The sequence below is a fragment of the Chaetomium globosum genome, genomic scaffold, assembly GCF_000143365.1.
Source record: "Chaetomium globosum CBS 148.51 scaffold_1 genomic scaffold, whole genome shotgun sequence".
Taxonomy (NCBI): Eukaryota; Fungi; Ascomycota; class Sordariomycetes; order Sordariales; family Chaetomiaceae; genus Chaetomium; species Chaetomium globosum.
The window spans coordinates 4,429,551-4,445,965 of NT_165976.1; the positions used below are offsets into that span (position 1 = coordinate 4,429,551).

At 56.7% G+C, this 16,415-nt stretch overlaps 6 protein-coding genes across 6 annotated transcripts; 1 reads left to right on the forward strand and 5 right to left on the reverse strand.

The window, feature by feature from the left end:
* Window positions 1–1,267: 1,267 nt before the first annotated feature.
* Window positions 1,268–2,356, reverse strand: CHGG_01442 (uncharacterized protein; the record flags this gene model as incomplete). The annotated part of the gene is made up of 2 exons (XM_001220662.1): window positions 1,268–2,173; window positions 2,228–2,356. 2 exons carry the CDS (start codon window positions 2,354–2,356, stop codon window positions 1,268–1,270), a joined length of 1,035 nt encoding a protein of 344 aa, XP_001220663.1.
* Window positions 2,357–3,499: 1,143 nt separating this feature from the next.
* On the reverse strand, window positions 3,500–4,526 carry CHGG_01443 (uncharacterized protein; the record flags this gene model as incomplete). Its single annotated transcript, XM_001220663.1, has 2 exons — window positions 3,500–4,046; window positions 4,138–4,526. 2 exons carry the CDS (start codon window positions 4,524–4,526, stop codon window positions 3,500–3,502), a joined length of 936 nt encoding a protein of 311 aa, XP_001220664.1.
* Window positions 4,527–5,506: 980 nt separating this feature from the next.
* On the reverse strand, window positions 5,507–7,624 carry CHGG_01444 (uncharacterized protein; the record flags this gene model as incomplete). The annotated part of the gene is made up of 1 exon (XM_001220664.1): window positions 5,507–7,624. One exon carries the CDS (start codon window positions 7,622–7,624, stop codon window positions 5,507–5,509), a length of 2,118 nt encoding a protein of 705 aa, XP_001220665.1.
* A 517-nt stretch (window positions 7,625–8,141) lies between these two features.
* Window positions 8,142–9,947, forward strand: CHGG_01445 (uncharacterized protein; the record flags this gene model as incomplete). Its single annotated transcript, XM_001220665.1, has 2 exons — window positions 8,142–8,670; window positions 9,118–9,947. 2 exons carry the CDS (start codon window positions 8,142–8,144, stop codon window positions 9,945–9,947), a joined length of 1,359 nt encoding a protein of 452 aa, XP_001220666.1.
* Window positions 9,948–10,326: 379 nt separating this feature from the next.
* On the reverse strand, window positions 10,327–11,342 carry CHGG_01446 (DNA damage checkpoint protein rad24; the record flags this gene model as incomplete). Its single annotated transcript, XM_001220666.1, has 5 exons — window positions 10,327–10,440; window positions 10,494–10,564; window positions 10,617–10,858; window positions 10,913–11,219; window positions 11,282–11,342. The coding sequence occupies 5 exons, from the start codon at window positions 11,340–11,342 to the stop codon at window positions 10,327–10,329; spliced, it is 795 nt and encodes a 264-aa protein (XP_001220667.1).
* Window positions 11,343–13,535: 2,193 nt separating this feature from the next.
* Window positions 13,536–15,847, reverse strand: CHGG_01447 (uncharacterized protein; the record flags this gene model as incomplete). Its single annotated transcript, XM_001220667.1, has 5 exons — window positions 13,536–14,063; window positions 14,178–14,370; window positions 14,434–15,012; window positions 15,076–15,630; window positions 15,690–15,847. The coding sequence occupies 5 exons, from the start codon at window positions 15,845–15,847 to the stop codon at window positions 13,536–13,538; spliced, it is 2,013 nt and encodes a 670-aa protein (XP_001220668.1).
* Between the last annotated feature and the right edge of the window lie 568 nt (window positions 15,848–16,415).

Below are 16,415 nucleotides of genomic sequence, written 5' to 3' on the forward strand. Positions count from 1 at the left end.
TATATCTCGTTGCAAAATATAATAATAATAACTAATACTAACAGTTCCAAAATGCATATTCTTAATTTCTCATCTCACAGCCAGCTTGTGGTGTGTTTGTCCCTGCCTGTTACTCTCGCCAAATGTCTTGGGAGCTGGATTCGGTGATGTCATCTTCGCCGAGTTCGTCTGGGGTGGACTACAACTTCGCCTTTTTATGTTTAACGTGGAACAAACCGAATTCGTAACCGTGACCTGACTTGAAATACTTTTTTGGATATACACTCTCATACCCTTTCATCTTTGAACCAAGCCGCGATGACAACTTACATACCCTCACTCACTCTCCCGGAGGCCATCTTCGGCAGCCTCCCGGGTTCTATCCTGCTGCCCATCACCTTGGGGTCGGCAGTAGGCTATTCCACAAGACGTGTGTCCCTCTGAGTCTGCTGCCAAACTCGCACTGAGAATAACACGCCAACAGCTGCCACCAACCGCCGTGAATCCCTCACCCTCAAGCAGCCGCCCCTTCGGCCCCCAGCAAGCGTCTTCCCACCTGTCTGGACCGCTCTCTACGGCGTGATGGGCTATGCCGCACACCGGGCTGTCTTCCTGGGTACTTCCCCTCTCAACACCACAGTAAGCCCCCCTTCCCTCGTTGCCCAATCCCCTTACCCCCCAACCCCAACCCCGAGCTCACCACCCGTTCGCCAGGACACAATCCTGGCCGCCCGCCAAGGCGCCACGTTGTACACGATCCAGTTCGGCCTGAACCTGGCATGGATGCCGCTCTTCTACGGCTTGAACCGGCCCGTGCTCGCGACCATTGACGCCGCCGCCCTTGTCGGCATCAACTCGTATCTGGGCCTGGCTGTGGGGCACCAAGGTGGACGAGGTCGCCGGCTGGCTGCTGGTCCCCTACATCGGCTGGCTCGGGTTCGCGACGTACCTGTCGTTTGGGACGGGATATCTGAATAACTGGGACTTGAGCCCCATCGTTGGAGGCCAGGGGAAGAAGAAGAACCCCTGAGTGTGATGGGAGAATCTTAGGGAGGGGGTGAAGGAAGGAATGTAGGATTGTGGAAAGATTGTTAGAAATCTATCGCTCTTTTCGCCTCTGTGTATCAACAAACATGGCTCTATATACCGATATCATGAACCAGGTTCCCTCTCCAAATCCCGGTGCCACAACGCCCGCTAAACGAGAAATAAATGCTCCCCGTCTATACCGCCGCCCCCTTCTATAAAAACCCCCAAATATCCCAACCTCCTAGTCCTCCCCCCTCCCTCACTGCATGGGGAAGTACTTCTTCAATCCGTCATAAACCATGAAAATAAACGCCGAACTCGGCACCGACCTCAGCACCGTAATTCCACACCCGCGATAAAACCCCTTCAAGCCCGCCTGCTTCCAAAGCGCCGCCGTCTCCCCAGAAAAGCTCCTTTGTGGCGCCGCGCCCTCCCCAATCGGCGTGGTCTGCATGCGCGACTTGACGGTATCCGCCGGGAAAAACAAAAAGTTATACATCATCCCCGCCGACGCGCCCGCCACAGCCTGTTGCCACAGCGGTAGGGCATCCGCGGCACGAACCCGCTCACGCTCGGCCTCCGACCGCGCCGACCGCTCATTCCACTCCCGCATCAGCTTCGTCACCGTCTCCTTCGACCCAAACCACGCCGCACAACCCCCGGACTCCCGAATCAGCGTGCCCAACTGACCATGCCAGAAGCCGCGCAGGCCCTGGTGCCGCCAGATGTCGCGGATGACAGGCAGCGGGCGAAGCGGCGGCGGCGCCTTAGAGCCCCCCTCGCTTGCCGACGCGGGTACCTGGATCTTGCACTTGACCAGCTCGACGGGGGTCAGCACGAAGGAGGTCATGGCGCCGGAGAAGGCGCCCGTGGCCCACAGGGCGGACAGCGGCAGGGCCTGGTCGCGGGGGGTGTAGCCCGCGGCGTAGACGGCGGCGCGCCCCAGCCGCTCCCAGAAGAACAGGCTGCTGTTCTCGAGCGCCGCCCCCACCAGCGGCGCGCTGATGCCCCGGTACAGGCCCAGGAAGCCGTCCGCTCGGATCGACTGCCGGAAGCAGTCTAGGGGGCCTCTGTACTGAAGCGGGAGGTGGTCGGGCTGGGATTGTAGGCGGACCTTGACTGTGTCGAAGGGGTACTCAATGTATTTGCCTACTATGACGGCGACCTGGGGTGGGGGGTTAGAAGGTGGTGGGGGGTGAGGTGGGTGGGATTGGCTTACGGAACCGTAGATGATGTCTTCGATGGCCTCCATTACTGCTGTCCTGGGCTTCAGGTGCGCTGAAGTAGTCGTGGTTTCTGAGAAGGGCTTGAGGTCACTCGCGCCTTCTTGGTTGGTTGCTGGCTCCATGTCTGTGAACGGCGTGTGTGTCAAGGTCGGAACGTGAAGAAGTAAAGTCCTCGTTCCTTCCCGACCGGCGACCGGCCGTCAAACCAGAATGGCTGACTATAAACCTCCCGGTGTGCGTGGGTAAGATCTCGGGCTGCGGGGTGATGCCCCTGGCCGAGAGCTGTTGGCGGGTAGACGGGACGGAACGCACCGCACAGGCAACGCTCTGAATGGGATGAATAAAATAAAACAAGGAAATCAAGCTTTGTTTGCTTGTTCAATGCAAGGCAAATTATGTAGCCCGGCTATCCACAATGAGGTTTACACAGAAGCGCGGTGCGAGATGAGTTGGTCACAAATCACCGCTCAATGGCCCATCGAGGGGCGGAGGCAAGACTTGACTTGGAGTCCCGATGAGCGGAGCAGTCACCTTGCAAGGGCTGAGGCGAGAGGGCGCCGGTCTGGCTTTGTCTTGTCGGCTGTTGAAGGGACAATCGTCGAGACCGTCGACACCTCGCCGTTGCGTGAAAGGTGCAAAAAATAAAATAAAAACCCTCACATGTTAAGACTGGGGATGGTCTCCTCCTTGGTACCGGACACGGTCCAAAACCAGCTCAGGACATGATGGCGGTTGGAGTGGCACTGTCCTCACCACTGTGCATCGGCAGTGGCAGAACACAAAAAAATTGAGAACGGTCCGGGCTCTTGGCAACAGGGGTAAGCCAGGAACGGGAAGTGGGTGGTGGTGGGGTGAGAGGCCGAAGCCGACGTACATGCGACCGAAGTAGAAATTTCTAAAACGACGTTATTTTGCCATAAGATAACAGTGCCTAACTCGATAAAGCGCATGGTTGCTACTGCATCTCGGGTTTGGAGCCTTCAAATTACCACCCGAGATCTCTGAGCAAGCCTTAATATGATTCAAGACCTGATGGGATTGGTCTTCTGCAGGCTTCAGAATACCTTAAGCCACGGATTGAAATATCGTCAGACTAATTGAACATACATAGGTATCGATTGTAGGGAAGTATACATTAATATCGGTGTCTAACCTCTAAGTATTGATACAGAGAAATGGAAACCTCATGGCTTTTTATACATGGATCATTAACCCCAGACAGCCTGACAGGCATGCAACTTCCAACATAGCCACTCAAATCCTGTTCAGGGCAGCTCTTGGGTAGACTTAAAATGCGACAGCTCGTGTATATGATGCTTGACGGGCATCTCGAATTTCGGCCCTGAATCTTTCGAATCATGGTTGTCTTTTCCCGCCCCTTCTTCCAATGCGGCAACTCCCTGTCGGTTAAGTTTTCGCCTTTCCCAGACTTTCCAAACGAAGAATGCACCGAGGGCCAACAACCCGGTACCAATAGCTGCGCCCACGGCAGCCCCGGCGATGGCGCCTGGCGTCATAGATGGGTTGTTAGACTGCAAGGGTGTATCCGTTGTTGATAATGGGGGCGTCGCCGTGCTGTTCGCAAGCCCGGTGCCACTGGCCTGTTGGTGCACGATGTTGAACCCGTTGATAGGAACTGCGTAGACGGTAGCGCGAGATGACTTCACGACGGTCGATGTCGCAATGTTGGTGCTCTGGACCGTGGACTTCTCCGAGGTGCCGCTGACGGTGACCGTGAGGGTGACAGAAGTGCGGGACATGTAGGAGATGGTTTCGCCCGGCATGACCTCTGATGTGCACTGCATTACGTGCCTGTACGTTGGCTGGAAAACCGCACCCAAGGCGTAGTTGCTGCTCACGTTAGCACCCACGCCCGTTCCTTTTCTACGGTTCACGGGCTTACCTAGGGCAGCAGTAGGTGAACGCTGTTTGCGCTGCCGAAGCACTGCTGTCTAGTGTGCTAGTATGAACAGCCGTATAGGCCTCGGGACAAACAAAAGTTGGCCCAAATGCTGTTTGTAATGGTGAATTATCGGTGCGGTCCTGCCACCACCAGTCACCCAGTTGCTTGTTGTAACATCTTCTGGCCTCTTCTATCTTAAATCTGCTGGGATAGACGGGATCCCAAGCAAGAAGGGTGCCCTCGTCAGTTTGTCGGTACAAGTATTTCTCGCACCCTATCGGTGATGGCCATGGTGTCGGCAAGGGGTAGAATATAATGGGTGATCCGCTCAGGTTACCGCCCACAGGTTGTGTTGCAACGGTGGCGGTGGCGGTGGCCGTGGTTGACATGGTGTTTGTATCGCAGTCGTTAAGTTGGCAACCAAAGTCACGAATTATTCGTAAGCCGAGGATTTTCAAACCCGCGAAGCTGCCCGTGAAGCCGTGCTTACGTTGTTAATCGAATCAGCCGCCGCTGGTGATGGGATTGATCAATTGAAGGGCAACCCATTTTCGCGACCTGGAAATCGCGGGAAGCCACCTTATGTTTTCAGCCTCCGTTGTTGTTTTAGGTGCCGATCCATTCCTATAAATAGGTAGCAATTGTCGGTCGTCCTTCTGTCGTGCCTCTCTCAAGGACGTTGTGTGCGACATTGTACGAACTAGTATCCGTCCAATCAGGCTTAGACTTTGCGGGTCCTAGTTCGAAACGGCACAGCATCTCAAAAGTTGCCCGACCAATACCAAGAGGTTACCGAACACATGTCGTTGGTCGGCTCTGTCGGTTACAACTCTGGAGCGTGGCATGGTCATTGTCAGGGACTCTATTTTATTTCCAACTAACAAATTCCAAACTTATTCTGAGTTCCCTTCTCTTACACAACACAAACCAAAACAACTCCTCCATCTCTTTTCTCCGTGTTACAGATCCACCATATGCGCCGCAACTCGGGCCGCACGAGCGGACTTGGCAATCCTGGAGATTTAGCCACCGTGATCCCACTTGCAGGGTTCTTATCCGAAGCCGATCTACCCGCAAAGCCGGCTTCCCTGTCAACTTAAAGTCATTGCCACGAACAGACAGTGGAGATGTTAGCAAGTTACAGCCACAGTGATACCTTCGAGTCTTACGACACAAGCAAGTTTTTGGCTGGACCTGCATGTCTGTCACTCCACATTCGACTCTGGGCCGGTCGCAAGTCGACATGGCCGCCGATGAGCTGTTGCAATAGAACGCTTAAGGTGTATTGACGAGCCTCCTTATAGGCCTGACCCCGAGGACTGCACACACCAATGATATCCCACACACGACTACCTCCAACCCGCGGCATCTACTGCCACGAACCCCCCTTCCCGGCGAAACCCCCACTATCGTCCAGCTTCTTACCCCCGCCCCGCGTCGGTTTCGACTGCGCGGCTTCGTGCCGCCGCAGCTCCTCCGGCACCTTCGAGATCGAAGACTTGGAGATGATCTGCTTCAGATCGTACATGACGTCCGAGTCCTCGTTGCCCAGGAATGTGATGGCCACACCGCTCTTGCCCGCACGACCGGTACGACCGATACGATGCGTGTACGCCTCGATGCTCGAGGGCATGTTGAAGTTGACGACCAACGACACATCCGCCACGTCGATACCACGCCCCGCCAGATCCGTGGCCACCAGGATATTTGCCTGACCGTTCCGAACCGACGCCAGCGACGCTTCACGCTGCTCCTGCGTTTTGCTGCCGTGGAGCGTGACCGTCGAGTAGCCCCATGATTTGATGTCCTTGGCGACCATCTCGCAGTTGCGTTTGATGTTGACGAAGACGATAACGGGCGGCTTGAACTGGCCCGAGTTAAGGATCTCTTGCAAGCGCCGCTTACGCTTATCCTCGCCCGAAACGAACTCGACACGCTGCTCGACTGTGTCGACGGCCTCACCGGCATTACCGATAGTCACGATGGCCGGACGACGCAGGTATTTCTTGGCGATTTTCTCGACGAGCGGGGGCATGGTCGCTGTATACATCATGGTTTGGCGGTACCGATCTTTGCCGCCGAGGTAGCGGCTCATGAGTTGTGAGTTCTCTGCATCTTCTGTATCCGGCTTCTCGTTTGCTACCGGTAGAGCGTCGAGAATCTTGGTTAGGGGCTCCTCAAAACCCTGGTCGATCATGCGGTCTGCTTCATCCATAATAATGTAGCAGCACTGGGAAAACACAAGCAGGCGCCTCTCAAGACAGTCCACCAGACGACCCGGAGTTGCGACAATAATCTCTGCGCCGTTCCGGAGCGCAAAGGCTTGCTCCTCCAAAGAGTGACCACCAACAATGCTAACGACAGTGAAACCAAGGGGACCGGCGAATTTCCTGGCCTCGGTCTCGATTTGCTGCACCAATTCTCTGGTCGGGGCGAGAATGAGCGCATACGGCCCGTCGTTCTTGTTGAATTCCGTAAGAGGAGGGAGTTCCGAGATGTATACTAGCAGAGGTAAGAGGAAGGCGGCTGTTTTACCTGAACCGGTAACGGCAACACCAATCAGGTCGCGTGCCTGTTGTGCTATCGGTATAGCAGCCCTTTGAATAGGGGTTGGCTCGTCGTAGCCGACATTTTCGACAATTTCGAGCAGCCGCCGTGGCAGATTTGACTCGGCCCAGCTGCGCATTGGATTTGGGATGGCGCCACCTTTAGTGGCGATGCCGAAGTTCTCCTTGAAGATACGCCAATCGCGTTCTTTCATGTCCTCTAGCTTTTTCTCCGACCAGTGCTTGCCAAAGTTCTTGCGTTCTGCCGCTTGTTTGACGCGCTCGTGTTGTTCCAACAACTTCCTCGCGCGCTCCTCTCCCGTTTCTGGGTCGCCGCGCCGGATGGCCTCTGCCTTCCGGAGCACCAACTCGTCGGTATTCTCGTAGCCCGCGAGCCTTACGAGTGACTCTGGGCGTTCTGCGTAGACGGGGTCGAAAGGCCTGCTCGTGTCGTCTTCGGGATCCCAGTCAAAGTTGAACTTATTTGCCGCCGTCCTCTTTCTCTTCTTCTTCGCCGAGAATGTAGATTGGTTGACCTCAGGACCCATGTACTTGGCCCGCAACTCCGCTGCATCCTTCCGCTCCATCTCGGCTCGTTTTTCATCATTGTCGTTAAGCCGGCGCCGCTTCCCGCCGTGCTCAGGTTCACCACTGTCGCCTGGGTGGCGCATCGCTTTGGGGCCGGTTGGTATACTGTTGGTCGTCGACTTTCCGCTAGAGTATCCATTCGATCCGTTTGTCCCGTTGGCCGACGAATGCCGTTGTGCAATGAGCGCTTCTTCTCGTCGTTTCCGTTCTTCCTCCTCTTTCGCCGCTTTCTCTGCGGCCATGCGCTCTCGTTCCTTCTTCGGGATGAACCTAGGCTTCGCAGCCGCGGCTCTCTCAGCCTCCCGCTGCCGAAGCAGAGCTGGGAGGTCTGGCGGTAAACGTCTCCGATCCATAGCGCGATACAAGTGGTCGCCGGGGTGTAGATCGAGATGGTTAGATGGACGAATAAAGTTTGGTTTGGGGAATGGGATGGCTGCTCGATGCTGGACGGCCACTCATGTTCATGTGCATTTGGATCTTGGCGCAAGTGCTTGGCTGGCTTGGCACGTTCCCACCGTGTCGCGAACGACTTATATGCACTGTACCCTGAATACGCTTCTAGTCGTTTCAGTGGGGGCAGAAAACATGAGAAACGGGATAAATGAGACACAAAAAGAACCTCTGATTTTTTTACTCTTCATGGAAGCCAGCGACACTAATTTGATCTGTTATTTTTCTATTATAACGAAGTGAGAAGCGGTCTCCGCCCATCCATGGTGGTGCGAGGTGGTTATTTTACGCACTGTCCGAAAACACAGGGTCCACTCTTTTTTGAGAATCCATTGCTCCTCGACTAAGAACCTCTCGGCTCGACTCGTTGTCGGCAAGGCACTCGCTCGCCCACATCACAGCGTCAAGCAGACCTCGACAATGGCGGCCGCGGCGACGAAGAACATACAACTAGCGCTGGCGCTGCCGACGCGGCTGCGCACATTCCTCGCGCGGTACCCCCCCGCCTCGATCCTCCCCGCCGGCGCCGACCCCGAGACACACAAGACGGGCTACCAAGAAGACACGCCGAACCCGTTCCGGCCCCTGAGGCATCCCGTGACCGGGAAGTGGCACGACCCAAAGTACTCCCTGCGCCGGCAGGCCGAACTCGTCAAGATGGCGCGGAAGCATGGTGTGGAGGAGCTACTGCCGGAAGGGCCCAAGAGCACTGAAGTAAGGTTACGCAAGAGGGTCGAACTCGGTCTGCGGGTCAAGGGTACCGGTGTCGGCCAGAAGGTTAAGGGCCACAAGCACGAGAGGCAACTGGGTGTCAAGTATGTCTGGAATTCCCGGAACGAGTGGCGGAGGGCCGTTTTGGGGCTACTTGCTGATTTGGGTGTTCGACAGGATGGAGAAGAGGAGACAGGCCATGTTGGACATGCCGGAGCTCATCAGGGAATGGAAGAAGGTAATTTTTGTGATGGCCGGCCCTCGCAGCTTCGAATATTCTGCTAACCAAGTTGCAGGTCGGAAAACGGGATTGGACCAAGTTTCCGAAATAAGCGGCCAGATACCATGCACAAGAGCTGTGGTGCTTCTAGACTGTACCAATACCAATGTACAACATCCAACCACTGGAGGGCCTTCGAGATGCGGCTCAGGCGGGCCAGCAGTGTGCCACCATCTCTGTCTGATTCAAGCTTTGGTTATGCTCCTCGTTTCACTTCCCCGCTGTTATTGGGCGATCAGTTCCCTGCCAAGTAGGCAACAGATATCATACACACCACTACCATCTTCATGTTGTCAACTATCTCCGCCCCCCTTTTCCCATTCTTTCACTGACGCCCGCGTCTCGTCTGGAGAAGATCGCTCTCGCTCCTCGGGACACTTAGAGGACCCTTTTACAAAACAAAAGCACGTGATTGGCTCCAAATTCTTCTGACTTTGTCCCCCCAAGTTCTCACAATCTTCTCTTCTCAACACCATCCGCTAGCCCAGCACCCAACACCCATCCAACACCCACACACCACCAGGGAGACACACCTCACCATGACCCCCTCAGACCCCAACCCAACCTACTACGAAATCCTCAACCTCTCCCCCACCGCCCTCACCACGCAAGAACAAACCGGCGGCGAGCCCGCCGCCGCAGCGCTCATCAAGCGAGCCTACCGGCGCGCGCTCCTCAACCACCACCCCGACAAGAAACCACACCCACCGCACCAACCCCACCACCCTCCACCAGCCTCACCCACCCCCCTAACAAAAACTTACACAATCGACCAAATCTCCACCGCCTACGCGACCCTCTCCCGCCGCGCCCAGCGCCAGGCCTACGACACCTCCCTCCTCCTCCTCCGCCGCCAGCACCAATCCCAATCTGCAGCAGCAGGAGGGGGAGGAGGAGGAGTAGCATTCCAAACAGGCATCGAGACCATCGACCTGGATGATTTGGAGTGCGATGAGGGCGGGGACGGGGGTGAGACAGAGTGGTACCAGTCGTGTCGGTGCGGGAATCCGAGAGGGTATTATTTCACCGAGGCTGACTTGGGGGATGCGGCTGATTTGGGGGAGTTGATGGTTGGCTGTGCGGATTGTAGTTTGTGGTTGAGGGTTTGTTTTGCGGTGGTTGAGGAAAACGGGGACGATGCCGACGACGGTGATGTCAGGAGGCAGGACGGTAGTAGCAGTGGCAGCGGGGTTAAGGGGGGAACAAGCGTTGGTGCTGAAGATGGTGAAAGGTGAAATCTAGTTACAAGGATGAACTAGCTCGAGATAATGCAAGACAATACAACTCATACCGGCGGCTGTAACCAGCAACGCGTGAGACGCCAAACAGGTCTATTATTGACGACGGGGGGGTTTTATTCTTGCCCAAGCGATCCTCGCCACAGTCCGAGTCTAGAAGCAAGCAATTTGAGAAAGGAAAACAGAACCCTCCAAACGTTGCGCTTCAACCCTCAGCCGCCGCAACGAACCGCCTGCCAAGTCTTGTGTATCTGCCGTAAACATGCAAAGGTACGTGGGGATCTCCAGTCCGCGCTCCAAAGACACCGTTTCCACCAAGGGATTTGCCAAACCGGGGTTATCACTATCAAGAGACCAGGAACATCTAGGACGCCGCTTACTCGGCCTTGGGCTCCTCCGCAGCCGCCTCCGGCTTCGGCTCCTCTTGGGTCGGGGCCTCGGCGGAGCCGGTAGCAGCGGGGGCTTCGGCCTCGGAAGAGGTCCAGAGGGTCTGTCTGGTGTTAGCATTGCTCTAATTGTCACCTTCGCGTTTTCGCCACGTACCAGGTTATCACGGAGGAGCTGCATGATCAGGGTGCTATCCTTGTAGCTCTCCTCGCTCAATGTGTCGAGCTCTGCAGTCATTGTCAGAAAAAGTTCGCGTCTCGGCAGCGGGGGGTTACGTACCGGCAATAGCATCGTCAAAGGCCTGCTTGGCCAAGTGGCAAGCCTGGTCGGGAGCGTTCAGGATCTCGTAGTAGAAAACGGAGAAGTTAAGGGCAAGGCCCAGGCGGATGGGGTGCGTGGGCGGCAGCTCGGTCTGGGCAACCTCGGTGGCAGCCTTGTACGCCTCGAGAGACTTGTCGGCCGAATCCTTGCGCTTGTCGCCAACGGCGAACTCAGCGAGATAACGGTGGTAGTCACCCTTCCTAGACTGGGGTCAGACCCAGCTGGGGTAGCATGTTGACAGGGGAATTACTGACATCTTGTGGTAGAACACCTTGGACTCGCCCGACTTGGCAGAGGGGATCAGGTGCTGGTCAAGGACGCTGAGGATGTCCTCGCAGATCTTGGCGAGCTCAGCCTCGATCTTCTGGCGGTACTCCTTAATAAGGTCGACCTGGGTAGAGTTGCCCTTAGACTCCTCCTTTTGCTCGATCGAGGTGACGATTCTCCACGATGCACGGCGAGCGCCAATAACGTTCTTGTAGGCAACCGACAGAAGGTTCCGTTCCTCGACGGTAAGATCGCGGTCCTCGGAGGCAACAATCTTCATGTTCTCGACCATCTCTGTGTGCGGGGTGGAGTGTTAGTGGCGGTTGCCGGGATTCTCAGTATCTATGAATACGTGCCTTCGTAGCGCTCGGCCTGCTCGGCAAGCTTGGCCAGGTACACGGCATCTTCGTGGCCCATTTTGACGGATGGAGTAGTATCTGCGGGATAGCGGTTAGCAAAACATCAGAAATAGTCGGGGTTGGTCGGTGAGTGGAAAAGCGAAAAACGGAACGAGAGCCTGAACAGGGGAAATAAAAGCTGCCAGAGGACCAGTCGCTTCCATCGCAGCAACAAAAACTGCCATAACGGAGCGGCTCTTGTTGATGCGAAAGTGCTGCGCTGCGCTGTTCTGTGCCGATTTCCTGCCAGGCTCCCCGCTCTCGGTGTGGGGTGCGGATGCGCAGCCCGGTCTGCCTTAGACTGCGTGAAGCAAGGCCGCCTGGCATGTCGGGCGCAGACTTGGGGGGCAATTGGAGGGCAAGCCCGAGGCGACCCCGAAGATCGTGACCACGGACTCAGTGTGTGGAGGCAGAGACCGATCGCGCAGGCTATGACGACAGCGGGCGAGAAGTGGTGTGCGGTGTGGAGGACGATAGAGCAGGTGAGGGGACAATAACTAAGACTAACCTCGTGGAATGTAGTGGATGGCGGGATGCCGACAGGAGGATGCTTCGCGGGAAAGTTGGTGGGGTGGAAAGTGGTTGCAAAAAGTTTGCGATGTGGTTCAGTCGCTCGATGTTTTGGAAAGAGGACGAGAGTGGGCGAAGTGACCGGTTTTGGATGCAAAGTTGGAAATGAGGGAAGGGGCAAGGCCGAAGCGCAGCGAAGCGACAACACAAGGCGGGATGCGTGGGCGGGCGACCAGTGAAATTTGGGCTGGCACGGCCACTCAAACGGACCCCGCCTGAGCTCAACACGTGACGGGCAGCTCCAGGGCCCTGTGGGAGCCTAGTACGTCACTCTCGAGGAAGCTCACCTCACCAACAGACTACCAAAACTGGAAACACTACGGCTGAGAGCGGCGTTGACTTTCTGAGCCACCCCCGTGCCGAAACCACGGTGGAACCTGTAAGAAGCTCGTACTGTCGCAAGCACCGGAGGGCAGTCTGAGACCAGACTTTGCTGGTAAAGAAGGGGCTGTCATGAATCACGGTCGGGCAGCAGCAGCAAACGCACAAAGCAGCCAAGCAGCTTAAAGGAGCCTGGGTTAGGCCATTTATGCGATTCTCCCTAGCCTGTCTGGTTGATTGTGATGCGCGGTCGGGCAGTCTGTTCGTCCCTGCAGCACATCAGGTCTTCCAGAACCAACATTACCGCTCGGGCAATTCTAAGCCCATCAAAACCGCCGTGTTATTCATAGTTTATTCCGAGCCAGCCCTGGCAATCTGGTGGTGAAACAAGCAGGGGCCCTTACTGCCCGAGTCTCACGATGACTGCCTGTGGTCCAGGCGTGGAAGCGCCAGAAGCAACCCCTGAAGTTGGTTCGGTACCTGCTTATGGAGACCCACTTCTTTTGACACGCCTTTTTGACACCCCGCATCACAACCTCAACAAACGGAAAGAGCATTTGGCTCGCTCGAAGGGTCGCATCCCACAAAAAAGGTAGAAGGGTGGGGGACGTGGTTCACTGCATGGCCAATTTGGTGATGAGCGGGCATCGACAGAGGGTTTCTCATGAAAACATGCGCTCCAAGTCGGATCACGCAATCAACAGACCCGTCGCTCAGCAGGAACGAAATAAACAAGTAAAAAAGGGGGAAAATAAAATGAGAATACAACTAACAAAAGAACCGAAGTCAAACACAATGACTCACCGAGCCAGCAGCAAGCACAACAACTTCCACCTTGCCAGCGCGTCCCAGCCAAGACCAACCCCTGTCTAGCAACCCCCAGCAACAAACAACACGTTCGTCTGAACTAATGGTGCCTGGAGTGAAGCAAGAAACCCACCCGCTCAAAACCGACCACATTATATGACCAGTAGAAGATCCCAGACGGTTTGGGGAGATGGCGGGCAGATTCGGAAATGATGTGAAGGGTGGGGGAGGGGGGGTTGTGCTGTGGCAGGGCGTAGGTAGGGGGGAAAACGAGAAAGAATCCAGAGATGATTATGGAAAGGCCTGGTTACCGAGGGATCCAGTCGGGAAGATGTGAGCGAGCCGCTGCAACGACATCCACTTCAAAGGTGGACCTCAATCGGGAAGAACGGGATGCCCAGCTATTACCATCACCACCCCAGCCACTACTACTACCACCACTACCTTGGTCCAACAACTCCAAGGACACACAACCACCAGCGTTAACCTCAGCCGCAACCACACTACAACGTCCTCACTTCTCCCCCTCCACCACCAACACCGCCACCGACAAATCCGGCAGACTAAACTCAAACACCCCACCCCTCCCGGCCTTCAACGTCGTCACTGTCGTCTTGACCGCCCCCTTATTCTCCGGCGTATTATGCGCCCAGGGCCCCTCCGGCGCCGTCAACACGGTCAACTGCGCGCGGTCACCCTTCTTCACACCCTCACCACCCTCCCCTCCCTTCCCTTTACCCTTCCCCTTCCCATCACCACCACCACCACCACCACCACCACCACCACCACCACCACCCCCCGCCTCAAACTGCACCCTCACCGGTACATCCGCACCCCCCGTGCTGTTGTACACGGCCGCCTTGAGGATGTACGAGCCGTCGTCGGCGCCGCGACCGGCCACCCAGTAGGCCGGGCCGAAGGCGTCGGCGCTGCTGACGGGGAGGGTGTGCGTGATGCGGTGCGAGGCGAGCAGCTGGATGATCGGGTACGAGACGCTGGGCGTGGTGTCGGCCGGGTTGGCGGTGAAGGAGATTAGGTCGGGCTGTTTGTTTGTGTGGCGGGTTAGCTAGGTAGTTGTGGTGTGTTTGGGTGGGTGGGTGGAGGTGCGCTTTGGGGGGGTTGGGGTTGGGGGTGCGGTATGTATGTATGTACTTACAGCCCATTGGTAGCTGTTGAGGTTCTGGAGGATCGGCGCAAAGGTGGTGCCCCAGACCCGGTCGCCGTTGCGCTCGGCTCCGAGGATGAAGACGGCCTCGGCGACGGAGCCGATCCAGTTGGACCACTTGTTCTTGGGCGCGTCCCAGTCCGTGTCCTCGAGCTTGCCCGTGTTGTTCTGGATGGTCGCATACCTGGGGTGATCTATCAGCTCGCGATCCCGCGTTAGGGGGAGGTGGGGGTCGCCGTTCACTCACTCTCCGATGATGATGGGGTGGCCGTCGGCCCAGTTGTCAAACAGGTCGAACTGGGACACGGAGTAGTCCGGCCGGGTGTACTTGTGGTAGTCCTGGCCCGACTCCTTGTACACAAACTCGTCGGTCGACGAAAAGATGGAGATGTCGGGGTACTTCGCCTTGATGGCGTCGTAGAAAGTCTTCAGCCGGTAGCTCTTGTACGAGTCGAGGCCGCCCCACAGGTTGTCCTCGTTGCCGACCTCGACGAACTTGATGTTCCACGGCTTGGGGTAGCCGAGCTTAGCGCGGCGCGCGCCCCAAGGGGTCGAGACGTCGCCCATGAGGAACTCGAGCTCGTTCAGCGCATCCTCCACGAAGACGTGCAGCTCCTCCTCCGGGACCACATCGCCGTTCAGGTACAGGCCTGCGGCGACCGCCAGCACAACCTCCACGTCGAGGTCCTCGGCCCAGTGCATGTACTCGACCAGCCCGATGCCGTCCGTGTTGGCGTACGTCCACACGCCGTCACGACCGGGCCGGTCGGTCAGCGGGCCAAGTGTGCTTGACCAGTTCCAGTAGTTGCCAGCATAGTTGCCCTCGCTGTTGTTCGCTGAGATTAGTGTCTCTCAGGCAACTACTGCTAGTTTCGCCGGAAGCACTTACAGGTTGTTGCCTCCTGGAATCCGAAGGAAACTGGGCTTGAGGTCTGCGAGCTTCTCCATGAGCTCTCGGCGCATGCCGTTGGGCCTGTTCTTATACGTCGGCGGGAACAAGCTGATGAGGTTGAACTGGAGCTCCGTCTGGTGGCAGGGGCGGAACTCCAGCACGAAGCTGTTGTTGCTGTTCGCCGCGCTCTTGGTCGGGAGAAGCTCGAACTTGTGCTCGGTCCAGGCATGCTCCACCGACCTGGACTTGATCTTGGTGGTGGCCAGGGTCTCATTTGTGATGTCCGACACCAGAGAGAGGGTAAACTTTCCGTCGTAGGCGCCGTACGAGTAGAAGCTGCCGCTATACTTGTCGGTCTTCTGGACGTCCATTCCCCAGTAGCCGGCATTCTTCAAGCCCGCCTTGCCCTTTCCACTCGTGACCTTGACCGAGCGAGGCAGGGCATCCGATAACGGTGCAGAGGTTACGACCTCGAGAGTGCTGTCCCCCACGGCGGTCCAGGCCTGGAGGGAGCTATTATGGAAGGCTCGGTTGCGAATCAGCTCGGCGTACCTAAGGACTTTAGTTAAGCATCATGCAAGCTTGTCAGGGGAAGCCGCGACAGAACTTACAGCCCGCCGTCACCGCTCTGATTGATGTCCTCGAACATGATGCCATACATGTACGGAGACGTATCATTACCGCCAGAGTTCGCGACCGATAGGGTCACCGCGGCTGCGGCTCCTGTGAGCGCGAGCAGCGAGAGGGCCCGAAGCGAAAGGGGCGCCATCTTGGACAATCTTGGAAGGACAAGCAACAGTGCAAGTGCCCTGGCTTGAACCCAACAACGTCCACGGCGGGCGCCATGGTCTTAAATGGCCGTGGCTCTTCTCCGCACGCTGCAATGCAGAGGCTAACCGGGTCCATGGGACGATATGATTACTACTTGCTGATGGAGTAGCACGCATGCAGCTGCCAGCAGGCGTGTTCCTGGGCCGACCTCCCGCTTACAGCCCGGTTCCTGGACCCGAGATTACTAACTGCAGGTACCAATGGTCCGGACTAGTAGAGAAGCGGCTAAGACACGCGGATAACCATGGAGAACAACAGGGGGAAACAGCCGGCAACATGCGCCCCAATCAGCGTATCGGGTTGGCCGAGCCCAGCTGGGTACCGACTAGTAGTCTTAGGCAAAAGAGCTACATTTCCGTGTTTGTCTTCCCTTGCTCCCCTCAGGCTTTCCCGCATGCTTTACCATATACGGCGTCAACCACAATAGCCGGCTCGGCCCAAGGACGACTCGGGAGATGCAGGACCTCGTCGAGGTTCATGTTCTCAGTTTGGCCATTCCAAATTTG